At 36.5% G+C, this 27,286-nt stretch overlaps 2 protein-coding genes across 8 annotated transcripts in view; one reads left to right on the forward strand and one right to left on the reverse strand.

Annotated features, from left to right (window-relative positions):
• The window catches only part of ELP4 (elongator acetyltransferase complex subunit 4), a 157,886-nt gene extending 155,903 nt beyond the window's left edge, over window positions 1–1,983 (reverse strand). The window contains exon 1 of the mRNA XM_067295349.1: window positions 1,812–1,983. Within this exon, the coding sequence (XP_067151450.1) occupies window positions 1,812–1,983 (172 nt within the window). The remainder of the gene's footprint in view (window positions 1–1,811) is intronic.
• A 121-nt stretch (window positions 1,984–2,104) lies between these two features.
• Window positions 2,105–27,286, forward strand: part of IMMP1L (inner mitochondrial membrane peptidase subunit 1) — a 54,829-nt gene continuing 29,647 nt past the window's right edge. For 4 of the 7 annotated variants that reach the window (XR_010884103.1, XR_010884104.1, XM_067296208.1 and 1 more), the window contains exons 1-8: window positions 2,105–2,156; window positions 4,661–4,705; window positions 5,264–5,413; window positions 5,851–5,918; window positions 12,910–13,116; window positions 19,613–19,750; window positions 20,563–20,651; window positions 21,628–21,754. Coding sequence is in view for 5 of the 7 variants with exons in the window: in XM_067296208.1 (XP_067152309.1) it covers window positions 19,646–19,750; window positions 20,563–20,651; window positions 21,628–21,754 (321 nt within the window). In the remaining 2 variants the exon portion in view is untranslated. The remainder of the gene's footprint in view (window positions 2,157–4,660; window positions 4,706–5,263; window positions 5,414–5,850; window positions 5,919–12,909; window positions 13,117–19,612; window positions 19,751–20,562; window positions 20,652–21,627; window positions 21,755–27,286) is intronic. The other 3 variants (XM_067296207.1, XM_067296206.1, XM_067296205.1) reach the window with 3 other exon arrangements.

Below are 27,286 nucleotides of genomic sequence, written 5' to 3' on the forward strand. Positions count from 1 at the left end.
ACTCGGCTGGACAAAGCCCTGAGCAACTGACTCCACAAATTCAGCACTGGCCCTAACTTGAGGCTGGAGTAAACTCCCGAGGTCTCTCCTTCCCCAAACTGAATTACTCAATTATTCTATAAAGGTCCATCTAACCAGGCATTCTGTCCTGAGCAATGGCTAATACCAGACATTCATGGAAATCTTATAGTACAGTATGTTTAGCATGAGCCTTTCATGGCCTACTCACTCAACTTCCAGAAATCAGTGATTTAAGGGCTAGGAGGTTACTGAAGATTTAACACAAGAGTACAGAGATTTCCATTTTTCCAGGACACCACAATCTAAAAAGCATTTTTCAAATATTTTCAAAAGTTGCTATTCATATGTTTGAAGAGATTTCTGGATGTTTAAGTTTAAAACTTGTCAGGAAATTCAGGTCAGGAAACTACTGAATACTTAAAACACACGGAAAAAGTATTTTAGAAGGAATCCAGGGTTTACCAGAAGAAGTTTCCCCAAATTCTATAACAAATCACTAATTATGTTAGTAAGTGCCTGGAGATTTAGGAAACTGACACCATGGGGAGCTCTCCATGTCCTCTGACCCACGCTGTGCAAAATCCACAATTTATAAAACAGAACATGAATAAGAACTGGAATATTCAATTAAAATCTTACGTTTATGTTGTCAAAGGGTCTCACAAACTGCAAATACTTAATGAAATACATCTCCCTTAAGGAGGAAGAGCTTTCTCCACAAGGATGCCAATCCCTGATGGAAATGCAGGTGTTCTCTCCTCGTCAACAGAATATACACCAAAAAAAGAAAAGAAGTATAGAAGCGTGATTCACCATAAAATCTCATCTATAGAATAGATAAGTCTTTTGTATTTATCACCACTCGTAAAGGTGTCCCTTAAAAAGAAAGTGATAGGACTAAACATATATTCCTCCAGGGACAAACGAGAATAGGCAAAGTCAAATCTGCCTCTCCTAAACCTAAAGTCGCATTTATCTACATTGAAGATGTATTGCAACAATATCATGAGTTAGTAACAGGGTTATGCAGCCCTAATGCATACAGACAAAGCATGCTGTTTATACCAACAAAATGTTTTAGTTCCCAATTAAAGTAAATGGTGGTAGCTTATGCCACAGAGTATAACACGGCAATGGCCACAATGAATCAGCCCAAGGGACTATCTAGTATCTTGACACTGACAGTAGGCAAAAGCAGCTGCCCAGACAGTAAGAATATAGTTACATCAGTATATCCTATCTAAACTAGGCATTTATAATAACATCGCAGTGGCAAACAACATAGAAAAGCCACACTGAGCTTCCAGTCTCATGCCAAATGCATCTTAAGAATAGTTATACAGAAGAAACCAAGCTATACTATAATCAACCACGAGTTAATTCAGTTCTAGTGTTTTTCACAACTGAAAATTTCATACAGTAAAGTGTCCTTTATTGTGACACTTTGAAATAAGACGAGAATGTGCTACTTCATAAGTGAATTTACAGAATAACCCTCCACTCCAGAAAGGTCGTTTAAACGGATTTAAGCGAACCGCAAACAGCACTCCTCTGCTGGGCAAAGCGGGCTCCGAGGTGGGCACGGCCGCCTTCGCCGCCCGCCCTCGGCCCTGGCGGGGGGCCGCAGCCAGGACCGGGTTGGCTGCGCCCCCCCGGGAGGGCAGCCTGCGGCGGGGCAGCGCCGGGGAGGCCGCAGCGAAAGGACAGGAGCGGCAGGGCGGGGAGGGGCGGCGGCGGCCGGGCCAGAGTCCGCGCCGCGGGTTGGTCCCGGCTCCCGGCCCCGCACCAACCTAGCACAGAGTCCAGGGAGGGGAGCCCGCTGGAGAGCAGCAGCTGCCCGTGGCGGACGGCAGGCCGCGTGCCCGCAATGGCGGCCAGGCGGCTGCCGCCGGCCGGGGCCTTCCGCTGGAAGCTGGGGGCGCCGCAGCCCCGCGCCGCCCCGCCGGCCACCGGCGCCGCCATCTTCGCTGCGTGACCGTTAACAGTCGCGAGGGGCTGCTGGGAAGACTCGAGCCTGTCCCTCCTCGGCCAATAGGAGAGCGGCTTGGGAAGCTCGCTCTCCAATAGTGGCCCGCGTTGTTGGCATGTCCTGAGAGGCGGGCTAAGCGCCGGGGTGGCCGGTAACGAGCAAGCAGGTGAGTGTGGCGGCGGCACCGGGCCGGGCGTGGTGGTGCCCGGAGGCGGCCGGAGGGCGCGGGGCGCTGCGGCGTCCCGGCCGTGGGCCGAGCCGAGCCGGGGCTGTGGCGGCGGGCGGCCGCGGCGGCTGTGTGGCGGCCGCGGCGCGGGGGGCGGCAGCAGCAGCGCGGCTGGCCTCGCCCCGGCGGCCGATGAAAGAGAAGCGCCGCTTTCCCCTCTCGGCGGTGTCTTGGTGCTCGAGGTGTCTGTGAGGCGCGAAGCGTAGCGAGTCGTGGAGGAGTGGCCCCGGGCGGTCTGTGTGCCCTTGAGTTACCCGAGCAGGCTGGGTACCGTCCCGCCTGCGTCACCCCCTTTAAAAAAAGTGTTTTCTTGTGTGCAGAGCTGCACCTGAATAGGAAGAAGAATGCTTGTGAAACGTTCTTTTTAATAAAGGTAGTGTTTAAGTACGGATGGAGTTCCTCTCTTGTTTGTAAATAACCGAGAATCTTTAATAAAGGTATCATTTAAGATCTCTCACCAGAAAGCAGGATCTTGCATCTTTATGATCACTCTGGGCCACCGTATTAGATGAGAGCTGTAGGGGAGAGGGTTGCTTCATGTGAGAAATGTAGCTCCTGGGTTTCATTAGCTTTATTGTTGAATCAATTGCTAATACCATAAAAAAATATTTTGTGTGTTTAAGAAGATGGCAGCAAACGATTCCTAAAAACTGAGCATATGTAAAAATTGTTGGAACATCTGAATTTGGTATTTCTTTTTCTGTTCATGTTATACACAAGTTAAAATGTTTTATATCTTACCGAAAAAAAATTTGTATGCTTACTTTGTGAATCAACACTTTACAGTATTCCAAATCTAAGAGAAATCCCCATGAGCATATAGAAAGCCATTGTCAGGTATTTTTATGTATGTAATCTGTTGCTGTTTGATATGCATTACAGCCTACTGGAAGACACTTGCACGTAGCAGGATGTACTAATGAGGCTCTAATGTTAGAGTCCCCCTTCTCAATCTTAGATTAATTTAGATCAATGACTGTTGTTATTTTATAAGCTATGTTTTTTGAACACCTGCAGTTGTTCATCCTGTCCTTCTTTGATTACTTTAGGAAAAAAAAAAATACTCATATAAAATATGAACTGCAAAGTGATTGAAAAAATATGCTGACAATCCTGAATCTTAATTTCTTCTTTTGTGTTACACTTAAAATATAGAAGCCTGACGTTTCACTATTGTATTCTCCATGCTGGTGAAATCCTGTTTATCTTGCTGTTGGCCAAGCTCCTTTACACGTTAAGGAATGGGCTGCTAATCCAGTATTATCAGTTTAAGTTCTGTATCATGAGCAATATTAAGGATTGTCTTAATATCTTTTTTTTCTGACAAACTGTGAAATATTAAAAAATACTTAATTTCAAACATAGATTACTATATTATTGTCCAGCACAAGTTAAAGTGTTTGTCTTTTCCTAGAGGAGAAAAAAAATCAAAAGACGATTTTTAAAAACGTGGTAAAAATAAATATAGTTCTTAAATGTCATTTTTGTAGGATCTGACTCATAGTTGGTGAAATTCTGCAACAGGAAATATTTAATAAAGGCATAAAACATAATTTATGATTCTTTCATGAGTAAAAGAATCTGTTATTTTCAGTGGGATCCTAGGATGTAATAGCTATATAACTGATTGATTGAGGATGCTTAAACTTGCAAGTAGTTCCACATCTTAAAGTATCCCATTGGCCTCAATTTCTTATTGTATTCTGGTTCAGGATTCCAGATACCTAAATATTTCAATTATGAGTGCTTGCAGGTGTAACTCTCTATTAAAATTTGCAGTCTAACTGTTATAGAACACTTCTGTAGAGAACCTGTAAATCAAAGAGGATATTTCATGAATTGGTCACCATATCAGAAAAAAAAATTGAATTATACTACGTTTGCATTCTATCAGTGTCCCACTTCCCCCCCTCCATGCAGTACCCTTCCTTTGGGTACTTCATTGAAACACAGTATTTCCTTGCTTATTTTTAAAATATATTAATTTAGATAGCATGAACGTTAAAGAATTGTTGTTTTAAATATTCTTCCAGGACTTCTCCCACTTACCATGACAATTAGTTTTGAAACTCTTTCCTTTCCTACTCTTATCTTATTTTACTACAAGGCAGTTAAAACTAGAGGCTAGATAATGATCAAAATTTCTTTGTATTTTGAAACCTGAATTCTGAAAGTATTTGGGGATTGGGAGTCCTTGTGCTGTGCCTCCCCTGTTTGTAGAATTTCTTGCATAAAATGCAGCTAACTTCAATTCAAGATAACTGGAAAACTCGGTATTTCATAAGCTGATATAATAGGTCAGTGTTGCTGAAAGAGAAAGTCTTGTTTCCTCTTCCTTTGCTGCTTCCAGTCATGCAATCCCACAAACCCTCGTGGTTGTCAGGTCCTTTCTCGAGCTGTTTCAGTTCACTAATCTGACTTGGAATTATCCACTTTCTTGATAGGTTGATTTTCTGTGATATCACTGAGTTGGATCAACATTGAAAATGGTATGTATGGACAGTGGAGAGGGTGGATTGAAACTTCCACCTTTTCCTGACTGTGAGTTGTTAATTCACCTCACCTTGTGAACCTCACAGCTATTCAGAATTTCATGCAGTTTTACATAAAGTGATATTTTTGTTATAAATTTTGTGGGTTGCCATCCTTTGAAATAAAAAGAAAATCTTACTCATTTATATTACAACAGCAGAGACTGTTTCTGATATTACTAGAAAAATTATGGAGAAATAAAAATAGTTCTTTAATGTGAGAACTGAACTTTAGAAATTATTACTGTAGTTCTTTTTGTGATATTAATGTTTCCTTTGTCTCCTTTTAAGGTGATGGGTACAGTTAAAGTCTTGCTGATTTAGAAAGCAAGTGGAAAGAAGCCATTTTTCAAGGATTTAATTTTTTATTTAATATGATACAGCTTGACAAATGAATATGTGCTTATAAGATTTACAGCATCTGTCTTGACTTGTGTTTCATTTCAGGCAAATAGAGAAGAAAGCGATTATCTGGAATTTTTGTTACTTTTAAGTCAATGGTGGTTTCTTTTTCAGGAATAATAACCAGCCTTTTCACTCTCCATGACTTATACCAAAAGTTTGCCTGCATTCACATGTCCACTTTCCAAAAGATGAATTTCCAGCAATTGTAAGAGATCCCATTAGGGGCTGTCTGACAGATCAAAAAGCAAGACTGCAGAAATTGTAAGTCTATATATTATTATATAATAAACTCATCCTCAAATATGCATTAGCAGCTAGATAAGTCCTATTGTTCCTGCTTTGCAGATGAGATTGAAAAGTAGAGAAACTGAAGAACATGAAGATGATTGCAAGTGATAAGGAAATAATATTTTAACAAGTTATTTCTTGTCAGCTGGGCTATGGTAACTGACACAGCCCGTTGTAACTGCAAAATATAGTAGTAGTTTAAACCTTTGTGTCTAGATCAGAATATCCTAAACTGTAGAATAATCAACTTTCCTTTCTCTCTGCTTGTGTATATCATATAGACCTGATAAAATGTTCATGTAGATTTTAACAACAAATCCTAATTCTGGTATGAAGAAATTAAACTTTCTATTTTCCATTTCTTGTTAACTTGTTGATCCAATTCAACAACTTGCCTATGTCAAATGCAGATTCTAAGATGGATTAAGAGGATTTAGGATGAGAATTCCCTAAGGAAAAAATAGAGAGAATACAATGGGTGAGTGAAAGAACAATCAAAACATTTGGTAAAAGGTATGCTTGGAATTTGATCTGCAAGTATGTTTGTCATCTTTCTTTAAAAACTGTAATCTACAGATTTGGGGGGAAAATCCTAGTACCCCAAAATAGCAGCAGTCCTTAAAGTATGTTTCAGATATTTTGTGCTTGATGCAAGAGTTTATGTTCTATATTGGAAACGCACCTGCCATGGTTGTCTACCTTTTTACTTCATTTATTGGAATGCACTCTACATGGAATTACAGTTTTAAACTTTGAGGAACTTTAGTTAATGCAAGTGGAGGCTGTATACTTTAAACAGTGTTTCTCAACGAGAGTTGAGTTGAGAGTTGAGTATGTTATTGATGTATGTTTTTTATTTGCCCTGATTTCCAATTGATGTTTGTGGTACATTTTAATTGTGCCTTGCAAGGTACAGGATGTGCTGTCCTCCTTCCATGGTAATGAGCAAAATGCTGTCAATTCTAGAATAAAATACATTTATCTTGCTTCAAAGCTGTATGTCTGCCCCATCAATTTGCAGTAATTTTTTTTGTTTGGTTTACATATGAGATAGAAAACTGCATTCTAATGTAAGTTCTAATTCATAATCTTATTAGTGTTTGTTGTTATATCCCAAAGCTGCTTCCCTCATCAGTTCTGGAATGTGATGGTATTAGACTGTACTGATTAAAGTTTTATAGTCACCAAATCAGATTAGCTACTGAGTCACCTGACTAGGTAGGGCTAGTAGTCATGTGATCCAGTGCCCTGCTGAGTTCATGCTGTGAACTGAAACAAGGTAGTTTGCTTTTGAGATGTTCTTAAGTATCTAACAGCGTGAGCCATGGATTATGACTGCAAAGAAGATGGCTTCATTTTCCTGATCTTTGAGCTAGTGAGAATGGGATAAGTTTGTAAGTGTAGGATCTTCAGGCCATGAGCCAACAACTGGAAAGAATGTTTAATCCTGGAAGTTCTGACACTGAAAGACCTGGGGATTTTTCAGTGTGAAAAAACTTAAAAACTCCTTATCCAATCATTCCATGGAAAAGACTAGGATTAGTGGGGGAGGTTTAAGACATACCAATTGTATGATATTATATAAAACATTATATGATTTTTCTTTAGAAAGTCTCTGGATGATAACTAAATGCTTGTCTGTGTGATTACTGAACAACAGCGATTAAAAACTTGAACCTGTGTCAAATTTAAACAGTTCTTTTAAAATAGAAGTAATTAAATTGGGGAAAATGAACTAAAGCAATATGTTTGATGCTGTGCCATATGCTGAGGATTGTAGAAGATGACCACTGGTTTAATAAATGTAGATGATAAAAAAGTTATTCCTGAAATGACTATTGTAATTCCTGGGCAGATATTTAATATATTTCTGTAATTTTAGATTATAAGAATGTACAATATATTATTACTGAAGCTTGCAGAATAATAAAATTGAAAATGAGTTATAAATTGGATGTATTGTGTTAATAAGCATCATACAAGTTAGTGATATATTTCATAGAGGCTATTTTATACTGTTTTAAATAAATGAGAATACCTCTTTTTATAACAAAAATTTATTAATTTAAAAATAGCTGTAAGAGAGGTAAAATCAAGGAAAATAATAACCAACTGGAAAATAAATATTATTTGTGTTATGCTCTTGATACACTGTAAAGTTTACCATACTGGGTTCCACTTCCATATAACACTTACTTCAGGAGTGAAATCTAGAAATTAAGAAAGATTGGTACCACCTTTTTTAAATGCTTAACACCCATAAATGCAAATGGCTGCCCTCCAAGATTAAAACAGTTGTTTCAGCATGTCACTGGAAAATGTGAAGAATAAATTTTGTGCATCGATCGTAAAAACATAGTTTAAGTGCATTGATATTTTGAAGTCCTTGTTTCTTGTTTGCAGTTGCATGTGATTGCACATATTTGGTTAAATAGGTATTTTTAAAGACAGGCAAATAATGTAAGTCATATTACAAAATTTATGGGAATGAAAGTTTAATAGTTGAGATGCTTTTTTTCTATTTTGTATTAGTGGAGTTTATGCTAAAGCACAAAATACTTATTACATGTATTTTTAGATCCTCAGATTCACTGAATATATGTTAAAAAAAATTGTTTGTATCCCTGAAATTAATTTATAATTGCTATAGTGTTTTTTCTAATACATTCTTGTTACAAAGGTTAAGAATTGACATGTTTTGTATTTCAAAATGTAATGTTGTATGCTAAGTTGCAAGGGTTTTTAGGCTTTAAGGGCATTATTCCAAATAATTGTGCTATTTCTATTAAAAAATCTACAGTATCAGCAAGTGTTGGAATACAGGCAATGTTTGCTCCTCATCTACATTGTAGAATTTTATAGAAAGTGCTCTTTTTTGATTTAGCTTTTTTTGCCCATCATCTCTGGGAGATCATAAAACCTGAATCCTGACAAATTCTTTGGGAAAGCACTTGAGGCCTGCCCAAGTCCAGAAAACATTTAGCTGATTACCTTCAGAATTCTTTTAAAATTGTAGCTCCTCTCTGCATGCTGAAATATATATATATATATATATATTTTTTTTTTAAGATTTTTTCATGCTGGAGAATTTTTCTTCTCTTCTAATGTTACCCCAAAACAAACAAGATGTTTCAAGAAGAGAGAATTCTGCAATAGTTTCTGAGTTTAAAAGTAAACAAATTCTGTGTTGTTAAGTTTTTAGTTGCACTGCCCCACCTGTCTGACCTTCTCACTTATATAAAAGGAAGTGTTAACTAGTCGTATGCTTACAGTTAACTACTAACTACTATGCTGAAGTCTAGAATCTGTGTTGCTGGCACTGTTTTTCAGATTAACTTTTAACAACAGGCTCTGACATCCATTGATGTAAGGAAGGGCATGCTAGATGAGATTCAGAAAGTTCTTATGTTGGAGCAGAACGATTAACTGACAGTTAATTGAAAATAAAAACTAGATCGTGACGACAGGAATCCTTTGCCAATGTGCTTACATGCAAGGATGCAGTTTCTTGGGGAGCTCCACAGACTAGCAAACCCAGCCTTCCAGTGTACTGAGCAAGTACATTTGTATTCTGATCACTGTGGCTTCATTAGATATCTTAAGGAGGTATATTAATGCTAGCTTGGTTGTTCAGGCGCTGCCAGTGTGGAAGTAACCTGAGAGGAGGTAGAATCCCCTAACAAGCAGTCTCTCCCCCTCCCTGCTCCCCCCCAGCTATTCTGTCTTAAATTAATGAGCTACTCAATCTTTAGTCTGGTAATGACATGCAAAAGAGCAATGGTTGAACTAAAATGCATACAGGTGTGTTTTAAGGAGCTAGATATTATGATTTATTCAGCACTATAAATAGCAAAGCAGTTACTGACCTAGCTCAGTGCTATGCTAGTTCTAGGTTTCCCAAGTGGTGATGCTGATCAGCTACTTCAAGACAGAATACAATACCTCTGGTTTTGCTAGGGACAAGATAGTGTCAAGTCATAGGGATTTTCAGGTGCATATGATGGGCATCTATCCAGAAAGTTGGTGATAAACCCTCATTATTGTAGAGCAGCTTTAATGATAAAACGTCGACCTAGCTGATGATCAATAATTCTCATTTTTGCATGATTTCTTAGAAGTAGGTGGTACTGGAATTTTGGCACTATGTTTTGAAATGTGCAAACAAATATGTAGTACTGTAAAAAAAAAAAATAATAAAACCTTTTTCTCTATAGAGCAGCATAACTGTATCTTCTCTGACTATAAAAATAGAAGTCTTGCCTCTTTTTTGAAAGAGATGACTGTTGTAAGGACTTGTTTAGAATGGTAAACTAATTAAGTCAGTAAGATGCGTATGAAGAAAATGGAAAGGCATTTTGGACTTTAGACAAGAATTAATTTTTTTTTTTTCCAGTTTGAGTTTTGGTGAGTTACAAAGTTAGGTAAAACATAAACAAGTAATCCAGTAAAACTTGCTTTCAAAATTAAAAAGAAATCCACTACAGGCTATTTATGAGAAGTTATATTGTTTGAAATTTGGAATAATATTGTGATGAAGAAAGCGCAAAACATTGGACATCTGGCTTTTTTGTAGCCAAACTTTATTTTAGAAAATTTTCATTATTCTTTACCTTGCTGGATTCAGCTTCTTCTGTCTTCTGTTTTGAGGCTGTCAATTCCATTCCAAAGCTGTTGTAGTTGCTGAAATCCTGTTTCAGTAGCGTGTATCTAGCAGTACAGATATCTAAGCAAGCTAGCCTCCCTTGTGCTTCAGTGATTTGGGATCACCTTCAATGGCTGTATCTGCTCAGTGATGTGTTGAAGTTTGTGTAGACCTGAGTTAGCTTTAGCTAGCTTAGACGTTACTGCTGTGACTATAGCCAGAGCCATGTGTTTTATGTGTTTGTTGCTGAAACCTTTTTAATATATAAATTTCATAAGTATATGAAAAAATATTCTTTGGTTATAAAAAGGTAGATACATAAGAAGCAGCCTAAGTTGCATGACTTCTAGAAATGTTTTATCTGGGTAGTATATTTTAAATTTTTTATACTAGATACATTAAAAATTCTGTTTGGTACTAAAGACTATCTCTTTAGCTTGTACACAGTATTTGTGAAAGGCATTGTACAACCAGCCACTGGTTTTAATTTTAAAAATTCAGTGTATTAGGAAGAAAAGAGTAAGCCAAACTGTGCACTTTTGGAACAAGCCAAGCAAGTAAACTCCAATGAAATAAAACCTGATCACTTATTAAAAACTTATAAACTGTTTTAAGCATATTTGAGTATGACACAAAGGGTTGGAATTGGCAGGGAGCAGAGAGTAGTAGTATATTCACAGAAGCTTATTTATGTCACCTTTCTTAGTCATCCAACTTAGGAGTCCAAGTCTTCCGTGTAAGTAGTTGGACTCCTTGGACGATAAATCACAGCTGTGTGAAAGCCTTCGCTTCTAATTCAGATGCCTAGAATTGACCTCTCAGGCTGCTCCTCTTACATAGGAGTTGGTTCTGTTTGGAAGATCAGTAGATTTTTAGATGGTTATGCAGTCAGGGAGACTTCAGATTGGTGGAGTTATACAATGATTGTTTCTGTACTATTTTCTATTTTAACAGTATTTGTGCCCTCATTTGAAATTTGGATTTGGGGCAAGTATCTGTGGTAAAATAAGCTATATGGGCTGATTTGGTAATCAGTTTATGTCTGTCATAATGCAGGTTGTGGGACTGGAGTGTGCTCAGTGTCTTGCAGGTACTCAGTACTTCAGCATGTAATCATTTGCTAAATTTGAGAAAGGTGTCTCTGATTTACTAAGTAATCAGTTTTCTCACTTGTCACTGTGTCAGCTGTATCCTTTACTTAAAACCATCAAATTAAATAGTAGTTTATGCTGGCTTTTTATTTTAGTTCATGCATTTAAAACCTGCAACTCAGATAAAAAGATAGTTTCAGAATAAATTCAGTATATTATTTATGAGTGGAGCAACACATTAGCATTGAGTTCACAATAGATCATATTGCTTTTATTCCATCTTACAAGCTTAGCAGCACAAACAGAATAATCAACATATTATTTGGCTGTCATCTGCTGAACAGAAACCAGAGATCACAAGGAGGTTTTCCCTAGCTGCAGTGATGGCCTTTTTGTTCCAAGCCCCCATCTGGGAGGGCCATAGTGTGTTATCATATGGAACGCGGGGTTTTCTGTAATCTGCTTAGCTGCACTGCAGTTTGAATCTTCATTCCATGTTTGTGTAATTTATAATTTTAATGAGACCATGGCTCTTGTGGGCTTTGAAATATATTAAAAGCTCTTTTGTGCATATGCTTTTGTTCTTGCTTAATAGGCTCAGTGTATTTAAAACTGATGAATTTTTATTCATGGATTTGGATGTCTGGGGATTAACTTAGACTGAATATCATTGCACTCATCTATTGATGTTTGGAAAGTGTTTTTTTTTTTATATACTTGTATCTGAGTGAAGGAGAACTTACAGAACTTGTTTTATATATATTATACCTCAGAAAAAATTAACTCATAATTTTACAGCAATGAGATAAAGAACTGATTAAAATATTTTTATTCCATAAACTCAGATGTTTAAGTGCGGTGTAATTTGTGTTATGAAAAATAAACAAGTAATTGAGTCCATGTACATATGTGTATTTAAAGCTTAAAAATACAGCAATTTGGGAAAGCTGTCAACTTTTTGTAGAATAATAACAGTAACAAGCACTTGCTTTGCATTTTCATATGTTCAGGTAAATTGAAAATCTAAATGCTTAGGTCACTTTTGCCTCAATGTGTATTCTTTTTCTCCTATTTTTTAACTCATTTTGTTATGTAGAGTATACATGAGACATTTCATTAGAAGATTGTGCTCTTAACTGAGAAGTACTGATGAAGAACAAAGAATTATTTGTTGTTGTATTTTCTGACAGTGCTAAAATTGGCCTTGTTTTTTGCTTTTGTATTTTAAGTTTAATAATAGTTCTGATTTACTGTTTATTTTAACATTTCATATTGTGTGATTTTTGGTTTTAATAGTTTAAGTAAACAGCCTCTTTACTTGTCAGCACGTAGAGAAATTATTTACCTATCTTCTATTCTCTGCTTTGAGTGACATTTCCAAAATTACCTGCATACTTTTAGAAGGTGCTTCACCACTGGGAAGTATATGGAACCTGTGACCCCTGGACAACTTTAGTCTCTGTAGGGTCATAGACTTTAACTGCCTGATGTGAAAATGGGATTTAAACTCTTTGTCTTAGTTAACTAATATTCCTTTAAAATGTTTACTGTACATGTTTATTCATATCTCAAGAAAGTGAACTTTTTGAAATCTAGATTAGACGTATACAGCTTGGTATATAGTTATTTGACACTTGTGGCATGGGCACAGTATATTTTTGTCAGTCACCAGCAAAGCGACTGTGCTGTCTGTCTAGACCCTTGGCATATATGTCCTAACTTTGACATTATTTCAGAAAACTGTGAAGAGAATATTTCAGCATCCCTCAGAGACTCAAACTTGCCATGTATGACCATGCCTTTGCTCAGCTGTTTGGATTTTCTCTATTCATCAAAGACAAGTGTATAGAGTTGCAGAGGAAGATAGAACCCCTGGAACGCATCTGACCGTTCATAAAGCATTTCCCACAACTCCACAACCCTGTGTAAATTGCCTCCCAAAGGTAAATAGAACTAGTGAGAACTATTTGAGATCTGTTTTGAAAAAATCGCTTGTTCTCATATAGGTATTCTATTCTCTACCTATGTCTTTGAAGGATTGCATTATGTGAATTTATACTTACAGGATTGAGCTCCTTGTTAGCTTGAGATCAGTAGATGAAGGAGCACTTGTTGGAAACAAGCTGTCAGTACCTGGTAGAGATAATATGCAAAAATAATCTCCTCCTCCAGAATATCACCTGAGCTTTTTTGTATTCGCCACACTGAACTCAGTGCATCTTCTGGAGAAGAAAATAGCTAGAAATAGAGTCAAGTTTTGCCTGACCCCTATAAGGAAAGATCTTTTGAAAATTGTTCCTTATTTTGATGTTTAGAATCCTCAGATGATTAGATGATTTAAAGTATTTTATATTTATAAAGTTGTGTATTTGATATGGGAAGAATCTTTCCCAATGAATGTGAAACACCCCTTTCACTCATCTAGTGCATGTAGTTTTAATTTTTTTGTGGAAGTTTTAAAATATACTTAAATTTCATGCACATGACAGTTGCGACATAAATATTTCAAAGCCTAGTCAGTTTTTGTTGTTGTTTGTTTTGTTAAGTAATAAACCCAGGCTAATTCTTTGGGAAAAACATGATGCAAGCTACTGTGTTGTATCGTAAGAGGAAAGGTGTTTGGTTAGGAGAAAAGTATGCAATAAAGGGGTTTCTGTTAGCTGGGAAAAATCAGTGAACTAACTGTAAGTAATTTGTGAAAATTCAGAATAGACATTATGTAAGCCTTAGAAAACATTACATAAATAAAATATGATCTGGAGTATTTTCTAATAGTCAAAGGAGTCTACTTAGTATTAAGTCCAGTAATTATTTAGCCACCTTTTTCATTGGCTACCACTCTGATTTTCTGGCATTTAAAATTTTAGTACCATATGTTAAACTGTCTTCTTACACAGTGCCATTGGTTATATGGAGATGATAAATGTGTTTATTGGTTTCCTAATTTTATTATGTGCACAGTTAATTGTAATCCAAGATTACAGCAAACAAGATGTTAATTTCTAGACAATCTCCGTACATTTCACTCGGAATGTTATTGTTATAGAAGCAAAGAATAAAAAGAGAATAACATTTGTGCTATCCTCATAGGAGCTGTCAATAAAAGATGTAATAGGGGATTTAGGAATCTGGAAATGGCCAGCTAATTTATGTGAATCTATTTTATTTCAGCTAGAAAGACCAAGCTCTGTTTCGTCTGCACTGCATATTGCAGAGCACAGGCTGTCTATAGAAAACCAAGCGGCTGCATATGGATAGTCCCTTGATATCATTCACTTGCTGTGTAATCTTATTATGCAAAGTTCTAATCTTCACCTAGAATGAATGCCTCTGGGTCAGAATATAGTCATATCAGGGTTTTTGAGGTCATGTTTTGTGATCCTTAGCTTATTCTTCTAAGTAGGACTGGGATTTAAAGAGTATTCCCCAGACACTAGCAGAGATAGACGGCAAAACCTGCTGCCTTTTTGGAAGACAAGACCAACATGAGGTCCCTGGTAGGATTAAACTTGATTTGTAGCTGTAGGATTTTTTAACAGATGTATTATTGGACAGGGAATAGGGGGCCACCAGCACAGCAAAATTGGATCACGATTGGCATTCTCAGGGAGTCCGCTGGCTGCTAAAACAGCAGCTGCATGTGGATTTGACTTCTTTCAGGTGAAGCGACTTCCAGTCATTTGGAAAGGATGGGATGAAAAGGAACCTTGGTGATAATTTTGATGTCTGCAAGATTTAGTACCAGTGTAATGGGATTATCGGTAACACCTTCACTGCAGAAAAAGCCACCTGGCGCTATAACTGGCAGCAACTGAGAACTAATCCTTTCCCATCTCTTGGATGTCATTCACGAGGCTCAAAGTGATCCTACCCTGCTAGCTGTGATTAATTTTATAAACAAACAAAAAAATCAAATGACGAAGGCATGCATAGACTTTGTAAGGAAAAAACGAACAGAAGATAATAGTAATTACATTTTGCATTTTATTTGCTGCAGAGGATAAACTATCCTGTTCTTGTAAAATACCAAATTGTATTCTACGTTATAAATATGGATATGTGAATTTTTTAAACAATGTTTATTTTTAGTTTAAAAACAAAGTTTTATATAAGTAGTAGGTAGTACCTGAAAGTAATTACAACATATTTTATGCTAATAGTTCTGTGATAAGGATGTTTATTCAACAGTTCCATTAAGTTTTCAAGGGGCCTGTGATTTAAATAATTTGTTTTATTGTGCTTAATGCTCTTAAGTTGTATCTGGTGGCGTTGCCTGCCGACAGAACTTTGTATTAAAATGTGTGATGTCGAAAAACGTTCAGCCATATACCTTTTTTAATCAATAAAATGTCATTGTTTCAAAAATGTACTGATAAACAGTTTTCTGAAGAAACAGAATTTACCATTTTATTAATATTTAAAATGGAGCAGTTGTGATACAAAAATTCTCTATTTTTTTGTTGGGTGTTTTTTTGTTTGTTTGCTTTTTGGTCATCTGGGCTTACTCTGCAAGTAGACTAGAACCAGTCACATGTTAACTAGAAGCTGTAAGAAGCTGTAACTCCCAAAGACTTGGAAATTTTCAGAACTGTAGTTGTTCTATGGTCTGTGAAGTGAACATTAGATGTCCTCTAAAGATAGACCTGTCTTAATGTTAACTTAAGAGTTCTTTCTTTTTTATCTTGTTAGTCTCAAACTGTGTATAATATTATATGTATACCTTAATTTGAAATCAACTTTTATGAGCAGTAGTAGCAATTAAGCCTTATATAAGCGTTAACAATATTTTTGTCACTATAATGATCATCCTTTAGCTTGAGCACTTTAAAAAAAAATTCATTGTGCCAAATTTATAAACTGAAACCAATGACATCTGTCTCATGGGTTAAGAATTTATTTTAATACAGATTGCAAATTGCAGACTATTTGAGAGCCCATTAATAAGAGAACTGGGAACAGAATTTGAGATTTCTTAACTCATGTTCTGTCCTCTTGGTTAGTTTTATAGCATGACAGCTAGAGTAGGAGGTAAAGCTCACTCTGGACCCTGTGTTTTCCTGAAAAGCTTACAAATCCATCCTTCCTAATTCAGAGGACATCAGAGATAAATTGAATGTGTGTGTTCAGTGTAGCTGTTAGGAAGTACACATCACTTGAGCTTCAGGGAAAAAAAAAAATCAGTTGCAAATGTTCGGTAGAATTTTGAAGCTTATTTACAGATACATATAGATGTTTGTAGTTTTAATAATAAAAAACATGCTATTTTAGTTGTAGCCTGATAACACTGTTGGCATGAGAGAGACTTGTATTTGCTCTTGATGAGGAATCTGTCATTACTATTTCATTTAGCAGTTGACAATATCTACCTACCCTGCTTAATGTAATGCAAACAAAAGATTTTTAATCCTGTACAATTCCCTTTTACCTGCAATATCCAGAGGTGGCTGAACTCTCAACTGTCTTAATATATTAACATAATCTTTTTGAATAGCGTGAGTCTGAAATAGAGGATGGTTGCATGGTCTCTTTCTGTTTGCCTCAGCTGAGAAGCAATATGGAGCTGTCTTTCTAGCAGTTGCTGTAAGAAGTATTGATGTTGTACTCCTCTTGTGAAATAGTTGTGATCAATTTATGCTGGTTTTGCAGCTCTGATTGATTTGCTGTCACTCAATCTTTCTTTTATCATCTGTAAAAAAAACTGCTGGGCTCACAGTGACTCTGCCTCTGAGAGCAAGGAGTTAACTCATACTTCTCATAGAGTACTGCCTTGAGAAGAGCTAATCACTTTCCTGGGTCTCCAGAATAACTTCTGCTGAAAGTACATTAGTGTTTAGTGAAGCAGTGTCAGTTTACACAAGGTGTCCTGCAGTGACAGGGTCCTAGGCACTGCACATAATAATGAAACAATTCAAGATTTTTCTGTTTTCTGTTGTATTTTGGTTCATTGCTGTGAAAACTCTTGGTTAATATTAAGAATGATGAATCACAGATTGGTTTAAATAGATTTATTCTGGAGATCTTTTATGTAGAAAATGGAAATAAATCTTTTTTTGAACAAGAAAGTGGGCTGGATAGGGAATACTCTTCCCCCAAGAACGCTATTCTTTTTTTCTTCGTTATAAATAAATACTAAATGCCAAGAATAAAACCCACTTTTGATTGTATTCAGGCAAAATTCTCATTAACTTTTATAGAAAGCCGTGTATAGAAACTATATACATTTTTAAAGTCATACATGTAAAATAGCTTAACATCATGAAATACAGAATGGGAGGTCTGTACTTCATTATTAAGTAGGCCACATTCTGCATGCAGAGCTTTTTCTTTTTTTTAACTTAGTGCATTTGTTTAAAATGCTTTATGGATCAATTTAAAGAGTAGGAGAAGAATCTTGCCATGGTTTTAATTCATGGCAAAACTGCTACTGAGTTTAAATGGGGCAAGTATCTTGCAGAATGTAAAGCTTGTTTCGGTACTTGTGTTGTCCACTCTCTTACTTAAGAGTAACTGTGGAATCTTCTTTGGGCACTAAAAATACTTTTTTTTTTCTCTCTCTCATAAGAATTGGGTAAATAAACGTTTTACTTATGTTAGCATTGCAGTAATTTCAGTTAGTCATCGGAGTTTAACTTAGATATTTGTTTGTGGCAATCGGAAGATGTTTACAGATGCTTTTTCTTTGCTACAGAACTTATGCTGCTCTACTGTATCTGAGAATAGAAAAGCTTAAGGCCTTTTATATGCAAGTGTTGTGGTAATGAAAGTCTACTGAAAGGAAAACTCTATGAAAATTCTAGGATTTCTATCAACAACTGTATTCTTCTAGTATATGTGGCCTTATTTAGGCAAGCCATTTTCATCTCAGTGACATGTCTGTTTGTCCCTTGTTTTTAGTTCTTCAAGCCTTTGTTCCTTTGAATTCTGCTCAAGTCACTTAGAGTTTCAGTTAACCACTTGATTACTCCTGTTTTCTGTGAATTTAATTTCAGTTGTGAAACACCTTCAAGTCATTTTGACTAGTTTGATGCTTCTCTGTTTTGCTGTTGAGTGTTTGTTTTTAAATACTGGCGCTTGAAAAAAGCTAATGATTTAAGTTGCACTATGTTCGTATGATTAAAACAAATCTCACAAATGTTATCTTAAATCTGCATACTTCTAAAAAGAAATAAAACAGCACCATTTCCTATTTCAAGGAGTTTACAATCAAAAGACCTTAATTGTTCTTTTCCTGAATAGTTCTCAATACTTGAGGTTTTGTAAAGAAATCTATGTATTAAAATAGCACCAAGATAGTGCAGGGTAGCAGCTCAGACTGAACTTTATTTTTGATCAGATGTCAGCCCTTTCACTTCAAGATACCTAATATGTGCTAATCCAGAGAAGTACTTCAAATATAGGATGGAGTTCTGCGCTGGATAGGGTCTTAATTCTACACCTTTGTGTAAAATGCCATTAATGTACTGCCATACGACTGTATCACTGATATCTGCAGTATAAGCTGCTAGTGGTCTGGGGTGAATTTTCTGGGAGAGAATGAACCCTGGCTATTTTTATGCCCCTGGCTGCAGTGCTGTGTTATGGTATATGCAGTACAGCATACATGGTAGACAAGACAGGCTCTGTTCTTGCTGCTACTGCTGCTGTAGCTACCTTTGTTTTCCATGATTGTATATACAGTCATGCAGTCATCAAAGCTGCATATAGATAAATATGTTTTAGCGGTTTAATTTATGAATATTGTGTGCTGTCTGTATTTTTGCTTCATTCTAATTGCCCCATTTATATTAGATAAAGGACAACTGAACGTAACTTGAACAATGCATCTTCTCTGTTTTATGGATAGTCAGGGTTTCTTTATGTTTCTATTCCTTGGTTTGGAAGCTCCAGTATGGCTAACTGTATTTGAGTTACAGTATGCAGTAGTAATCCAGATAGAAAGTCAAAGCCTGTGTTTAAAGATGTGATTACAGCTTTCCAGTTTCCATTCAGCTAAGCCTGGTGGAGGGGAGGATGTTCTGGTAACTACTGCACATATCTAGACGTGTGGCAGTTAAGCTTGTCCACAAACTTGAGTAACAGAAGCCCAGCTGAGTGAGCAGAGAATATTGACACCATTCCCTCCCCTTAATTTCTCCAGTCTTACAAAGTTTCTTTGTTTCAGCTCTTACTCTACTGAATCTCAGTAATAAACTGGGGAAGGGAAATACTGGGGAAACAAGTGTACACATGGAAGTGTCTGTGTAGTAAATCAAAAACTTCTTGATGGCATTTTAGTTTAAACTATATCCACCTCCAGATATATCTGATTATTTTGTTGTTTGTATTCACTGCTCTCTTAAAAATATTGTCCATTGCATGGTTGTTAAAATACAAAACATACTTTTACAAATGTTAGATTGTTTGTTGTCAAATGAATGATGTTCTTCTGTTTTAATATAGACTAGAACCAGCTGAAGGACGTAACACTGTACCATGTTTCGCAATGTCCTAGGAAAAACCTTTCGATTTCTTGGGTATACTGTGCAATATGGCTGCATAGCACATTGTGCCTTTGAGTACCTTGGAGGAATTGTTGTGGTAACTTTTCATTTTCATGACATTTAAAAAGAAAATACTGTAATACTGAAACTGTTGTATGTGATAATGCCAGTATTTCATTTTTTTTTCACTTTTTGAAAACTTTTTTAATGGAATAATGTATGTGTGTTTAGTGAATCCCTGTTTCTTGAAGGCAGGTCCTCGCCTTATGAAAATTATTCCAACTTTAGGCTTTTGTATTTTTTGCCAAGATACTGTCTCAGGAATCACAGAAGCAATTGGGAAACAATACCATTAAGCATTTTGCAGAAAGTACTTATTTCAGGAAGACTGGGGTCACAAATAGAGCCTTAGGAAATGCTATTGTTTCCAACTCTGGGCAGAGCACTAGCTGTTTTGGGCAGCCCCACGCATACAGGTTCTAACCCTAGCAGATATTGCTTCTGGCTATAAAGGATTTAGGCTATGAGCTGCTCTTGCAGCTTCTGTGACACTTCTGTGATGCTCCTCTTTCACAGAGGCTGAAGAAAGGGGTAAACTGGCAGGACCCGAGCCCTGCTTCTAATACTTTCTTGCAGATTAAGTGCTAGCATGATTCCTGGGGGACTGCTGGTACCTAGCACAGTTTGTAAACAATCATGGAGCTATACAAAAGTTACAGGAGCTTTGGAGGCTGTCCTCACATTTTAAATGTATAAAATGTTCCTTGGAAGGATTTCATGGTTTTTTTTAATTGTGTTTTTGCATTATGCTTTTGGTGACTTATTAGCAAATAATTTGAATATTCATGTATTTTGGATAAGAAGTAATTGGCAAATGGTAATATTTTTTCATTTATTTTTAATTTGCAGTGTTCTGGACCATCAATGGAGCCAACAATTCAAAATTCTGATATTGTCTTTTCGGAGAACCTTAGCCGCCACCTTTATTGCATTCGAAAGTATGCTCCTTTGTTGGGACTGGAGTTTACCTTTAGTTTGCTAGAGCCTGTCAAGAACTAAAATCTATGCATTCTTTATTTCTCATATATTCCTCTGCTTCTAATTTCTTTTAATTTTTCATAAATCTCCTCTATCTGTCTCTGAGGGAAGACAGTAATTTTTTTGCTTTTAGCAAACTGTCCATTTTATAGAGCAACTTAAGTCAGAATTCATTTAGGATATAGTCCATGTAATTTTTACAGCTTTGTCCAGGAAATGGAGAATTTGCCATGCTTTCCTAAACCGGTTCTATTGTGTGAAACTACACTGAATGTGACTTCTCATCTCTAGGCAATTTTGACTTAAGTTTAAATCGAGCTGTAGGTGGTGTTGTACTTGAATAGGATGTTAGAAGAGTGACCAGCAAATGCTTTAAGAGCTGTTGATCAACTGTCATTTTATTATTATGTTATAGAGCACAGCAGGCTCAAGGTCTTTGCACATTTTCTCGTAGACTGTTTCACTCCACAATCTCATGTGTATAATCAGGGGGCAAAAGTAATATAAGGTGTTACAAACTCAGATTAGACATTTGAAGTTCCACTGAAGGAATAATATTTGGAGAGAGGATTGCAGGGGTTGCTAAGCATATAGGAGCTTAGTCTGTTCTGTTCTATATATACGTAGCAAGAGCACCAAAGTAAATGGTATTCATTTCATCAGAGCATTGTCAATTAAAATTAGCCTTACATGTTTTATATATGATTCAAATAACAAAAATGAATCTCTCCAAATGTATTTTAAAAAACAATGTGTGTAGAACTATACGCGGAGTAAAACCAAAATTGTAGACAAGAATTTTCCGCAGAAACAAGTATTTTTAATATAGGGGAATATTTTTAGAGCACACACATTGATACACATGTATGCAGCCAAATATTCTTTACTTAGAGTTCTCTTTTGTTTGTTTTTTGTTTCTGTTTTTTTTCCTCCTAGAGGAGATATTGTAATTGTGAAAAGCCCAAATGACCCCAAATCAAATATCTGTAAAAGAGTAATTGGCTTGGAAGGGGATAAAGTCTGCACAAGCAACCCTTCAGATTTCCTTAAGAGTCACAGCTATGTAAGTATTAGACTTTCTTACTTCATAAATAAATGATTACATAAGTAGGACCAGGTAGTCTCTAAAGGATTTGCAATATTTGAGTATTATCATAAATCATAAATATGTTGTTCATAAATTATTCTTTGTATTTTTACAGTAAAATGTTTTATCTTGGAAACTCTGTTTCTGGCAAGCTGTCTTTCTTGATGTCTTTTGTCTCTGTAGGAACTGTAGGCAGATTATATTTTTGCTCTGCTCTTTGCTTAGGTCTTCTTCCCTGGAAGAACTCTAAACTTCTCTGCATAAGCCACTGTACAGATGTCAGATTCAAGGGCTTGGTCTTAAAGCAAACCCGTTTGCTTTATTTTAAACACTATAAAGTGAAAATTTTGTCTCTGCATTAGCTTTGAGGATTTTGCTTGCAAAATTATGCTTATAACAATATTTTAATTTAGTTTTCTGAGTATTGTTGGAAAGGTGGTACTTTTCCTAACATGTCAAAGAAGTCGGGTAACAAGATGAAATAGAAAGGAAAAGTTATCCTTAAAGCTCACTTGCCCTTACGTAGATAGACCTAACGGGAGAAGTTTGGGAAGATCTATGACAAAAGATTTTTAGCAACTTCTTTTGTAGGCTATCACACCAGAAATCAACATCACCAAAAAAAAATTTTTCTTTTTTCAAAAGCCTGTTTGACCATTACCTCTGTTCAGCACCCTGTGGAAACATCAGGTTTTGTACAGTTGTTTTGAATCTTAAAGATATTATCTTGCCTTCTTGCCACTTCATCGTCGTAGTTAGTGTGAGAAGAAATCTCTGCTTTCATCTGTCCTGTAGATAGTCTTGTACTGTGAAGGTAAGAGAATTTTGTGGACTGCTCCTTGGAGCCACCTACAATTTATGATAGTTAAATCCTTTAAGAGCTTAGCTGCCATAAAGATCGCTAACTTCACCAAACCTTCAGGTACTATTCCTTCATTTGTCAAGCAGTTGAGTTAGTTTAGAGTTGAGGTGGAATCTGAACTTTTAAAATCAATGGCAAAATTCCTGTCAAAATTGTGCCCAGATTTGCTATCTGGGATACCAAAAAAAGCAAAGGCAGGATTATACCCTGTTCTGAGGAGCTGAACTTGCAGTTCCTTCCGTTCCAGTGTTCAGGAGAGGCATTTCAGGCACCTGCCTAAAATTTGCCCTTATGGTCTGGTGCCACCAACATGGGAGCTTTCTCTTCCTGTCTCTGTTGGACTGTGAGAAGGAAATCATTCTTTGTTGCATCTTAAACAGACTCTTTAGTCATATTGTTTAATAAATCAAATTGTCTTACTGTTTAACTGAGTAAAAAAAACCAGCTTTCTTACTAACTTGAAGAAGTTTTCCTAGTTTCTGATGTGAGTAGTAATTTAGGTGACAAGAATTTCCTGGACTAGAATGGCCTGAAATGGAAACTCAAATTCTGTGTACGCAAACTGAGTTTCTCTGAGCATCTTGATCCTCACTTGCCTTAGGAAGTTCAGGAAAGGTTTGTCTTTAACAGGATGTCAGCTATTCTGGAAACCCTGAGAGAATCAAATGAATATCCAGTGGAACATTTTCTGTCCTAGGCATAAGTTTTGTTGTCTTCAATTTTAAAATAAAATGTAAGAAGTAGTAGAAGCTGAAGAATACAGTAGTCCATTTCCTGTTTTCCTAAATATGTTTTTCTTAAAGGCTAATGTGTGGAAATTAAAGCAAAGAAATGATGTGCAAACTCTCTTAGTTCTTGCACTGTAGCAAGCATCCAGAAGGAGAAATGATCTAAATGGGAATACTGAAGTTTGTTATTACAGATCTGTTTTCCTCATATCTTTAGTGGTTGTCAAAGGGGTAGAGCTTTCCATCTGTTCAGGGGATACTTCCTTTACAGAAGAGAGTATTTTCAAAGTAGAAATCTGCATGTTACACTTGTAACTTGCACTGGAGTGTTCACTGAGTAATTTGTTCCTGTTTGGGAGTGGGGAGGAGGAGTGATATGTGCTCACTTAGGCAATGGTCTCATCAAGTCCCCTATTTGAGTGAATGCTATGAACTTTCTCTTCTTTCAGATACAAAATTCTTTAAAGTAAATAGCAGCAGCAGTTGTACAGAGACTGGCTGTTTGCTTTGGTGGTACTTCCATGAAAAGAATTAACCTGAGTTAGGTTTTTGAAAGAAAGATTGTAGAAACTCAGAGGAAAGGTGTTGGCTACGATCCCAAATGGCAGGAGTGGTGCCTGCAGCTTGCTTGAAGTGTCTGGCTGTCAGAGAAAGGTAGAAATGTGGGCACGCTTTAAGTGAGCTAGAAATTGTCATGAATTTTGTTGTTTGTATTAGGCTAGTAATGGCTTTTTAATGTGAAATCTGATAATCGGTATTTGAATGTACTGACTCAAAAGTGTGTAAGATCAGAGTATTGTGTTTGCTTTTATGACAGTGAACTGCTCAACTTGAGTAACTTTTCTCTCTTGTTTTGGGGAGTGATAGTGAATAGATGCTGTCACATTTGTAAACTTCTTACAGTAAGTAAACATGAAGCATCAGGTGCCAGAAATATTATTGATTTAGGCAGTTATTACCTCTGCTTCATCCTTTGGTGTCTTTCAATTAACAGTTAGCTGGTTAGTGGAGATGGCAGGCTAGTAGCAGTATAACACACTTAGCACAGCTGAGAGTGGAACAGCCTCTAAGCAGCTGTGTGTCTGTGACCCAGAAGAGAGATGCCAGGAATTGTGCTTAGGCTGTATTGGCTGGAGCTTAGTCAGTGTTGGCGTACTTTACAGATCTTAAGCTATTTTGTGCTCGGAAGTACTATTTTATGTCCAGCTGTATCTGAAGCATAAGAGAATTCTAAAATCAGGTCCTGCTGCCCTTTTTCATTCACGAATATAGTTCTCAGGATGGCTTCTGTGTATAAATAGGATAATGGAGAACTATTTACAATTTGCACTCTGAACATAAAATTTCACAGATGAGGTGCTTGCTTTCGTATAGAAAACAATTGTTGGAGTAGATACTTGTAGCTTTTAAAAAGAACTTCAAAACTATAATAAAAATGAAAAAAAACATACATAAGCTGAATAAGTTGTTCTGAAAATAAATATTTCAGTAGACTAGAAATACTGTATAGCAGCAACAGTTTTGTGAAAATCTTTATACTAGTATAAAAATACTTCTGCTGCTATGCTTAAAGGGATAATGGCGTATGAGAAAAATTATTTTTGCCAATGTGCAAAAGGGTTAAGGCTGTACCAAAAAACTTTCTAATGTCCCATCAGTTTGTAATCCAGCAGGTCTACTGTTTCCACATATTGAATTGCTTAGTATAAATTAATCATGCGCTTAAGTTAAATTTAACTAAATTAAGAACTTTGTTGCTTTGGGCCCTTTATGATACATGATACTGCATGTGCCATAGGTTTGAGCTTGTCCACAGTATCATAATGAGGAAAACTTCCTATTTACATGAAAAGGAAAATGAGCTTCCTTTTTTGAGTAGGCTGTTATCATTTGTATAAACTGTTACAGAAGTTAGGAAAATGCAAGTTTTCTTTACATTGTCCCTTTTTTGACCTGTGGTATGGAATATGAGCATTAGGTTGATAATTTTTCTGGAACTTGTGTGGGTTTTGTGCTCAGTGCGAGTGTTGATAGATATAACAAAGTGTGTTTATTATAATAAGCATTTACAAACACATTACATTTTTACTGTATCAGAAGAAATGTGGTACAAACCCAAAAGTTAAAAAGGTAAACAACTACTGTTTAGTAACATGGTATTCAAACCAAAATAATGAGGGTTGGTAAGGAAACTATTTGATCACAGTAAAATCCTGAAATGGTCTTAAAAATCATTTAAAAGGTTAATTTTCATATTTAGAGTTTTATTTCCTGTTTTTAAAAGTATAATACAGATCCAGGTTTATAATTCAGATTAAGTATCCTATTGTTATATTTGAATTTGTTTTAATGCCATTTACTTTATCTTTAATTTCTTTAGTACCATATGTTCTTGTGCTGCAGCTCCTATTTACAAATTGAAAAAGTGAGGGGTAAATCATCAGATTAAAATAGCTTGTGTGTCATAAACCACCAATATGCAAAGCCTCTGTGTCACTTAAACAGAAGTAGTACCTAATAATGTCACTTAATACAGCTAGAGTCTGTAAATAAGGAACTGCCTTTTGCAAGTCATAGTGATAAAAAGCTGAGATACAAATCCATATCTCAGCAACACCCTGCTGGTAATCAATCACAACACACCACTAATGCTGTGAGACTAGCTGATGTGGGGGAAGTATGTTTACCTTGTGCTAAAATGAGGTTCATGGCGGAGATGGCGTCTCTTCATCCTGTGGTTAACTCTAGAGCTAACATCATTCAGAAGATAATGCATCTTACTGTGTTTGCAGATCAGAGAAGTGGTCTTATGCAGCACTATTAACTCTGAAACAGTCCTTGTCAGCTGCAGTAAGAATACTATATAGGTACTACTATGAATAACATAATGTAAACAGCACAATGTATTAATCTCTGGACAGTACTTAGATTTTGGGTGTAACAGTTAAGACACTGAAGAGTGGTTTGGTATTTAGAAGAGCTCAGTCTATTGGATAGGTCTCTCTAAAATATCCTAAATAGTAATTAAGAAAATAACATACTCAAAACACTAGTCTTTTTTTCCTTTGTCCTTAGTATCTTAATAGCTGGCCTATATTACTGATTCAGTATTTCAGTAATCTAAGTCTTAATAGTTGCTGGCTGGGTGAAAGGAAACTTCCTGCTCTTACCTCTTCCCCTCCTTAGCTCTAGAGTTCTAGATGCTCAAGAAAAAGTTAAGCTGTAGTTTTAAGCAGAAGGTATGTTAAGTGTCTGAGAAAGGAGAACTGATTTGGCATATTTGTTTGATGTGGACATGCTCAGTTTGCAAATCCCCCCATATCCAAGTACAGGGAGTTCATGACTAGAGCTAATCTTGCATCTTCTGAGAAATATATTTTGTTTTAACTTTGTTTTGCTTTGTCAAAAGCAAATTATTTCAGGAGAAAAAAAAACACAAAGAATTTTATACTTCCTCTTCCGTATATTTCCAGGTTTTCTTCTGCTCAAGTCCTCTTTATCCTTGTTCTGTTTTTGATTCTTCAAGAATATATGAGTGGCACCTCCGCCTTGACTCAACAGCATTGGTACTGATCACCATAACTTGTTCTTTTGGGTATTCAGTAGCGAATGTTTTTTGTGGAGATTTCTGCATTGTTGTGAAGCATAATATCAGGGAGCAGCAAGGGCAGGCTGCTCTGAAAGGCAAGGCAGGGTTGAGTGTGATGGCAAGGCAGGCCAGGGCAACAACCTCATGGACAGCAGCACAGTCCCACAGTACCCGGACAAGAAGAGTGAGCAGCTCTGCCGGTGGTATTCAGCTTCAGCCAAGAGTCCTGTGGTTGTCAGACAAGTCCATGGTGATGAAGCAGGTCTGAGGTTAAGCGAGGAAGTCATGTTTGGGAGTCAGGGACTGGATCAGTGAGGTACGTTCCCAAG

This window comes from Apteryx mantelli, chromosome 4, assembly GCF_036417845.1.
Source record: "Apteryx mantelli isolate bAptMan1 chromosome 4, bAptMan1.hap1, whole genome shotgun sequence".
In the NCBI taxonomy this organism is placed as follows: domain Eukaryota; kingdom Metazoa; phylum Chordata; class Aves; order Apterygiformes; family Apterygidae; genus Apteryx; species Apteryx mantelli.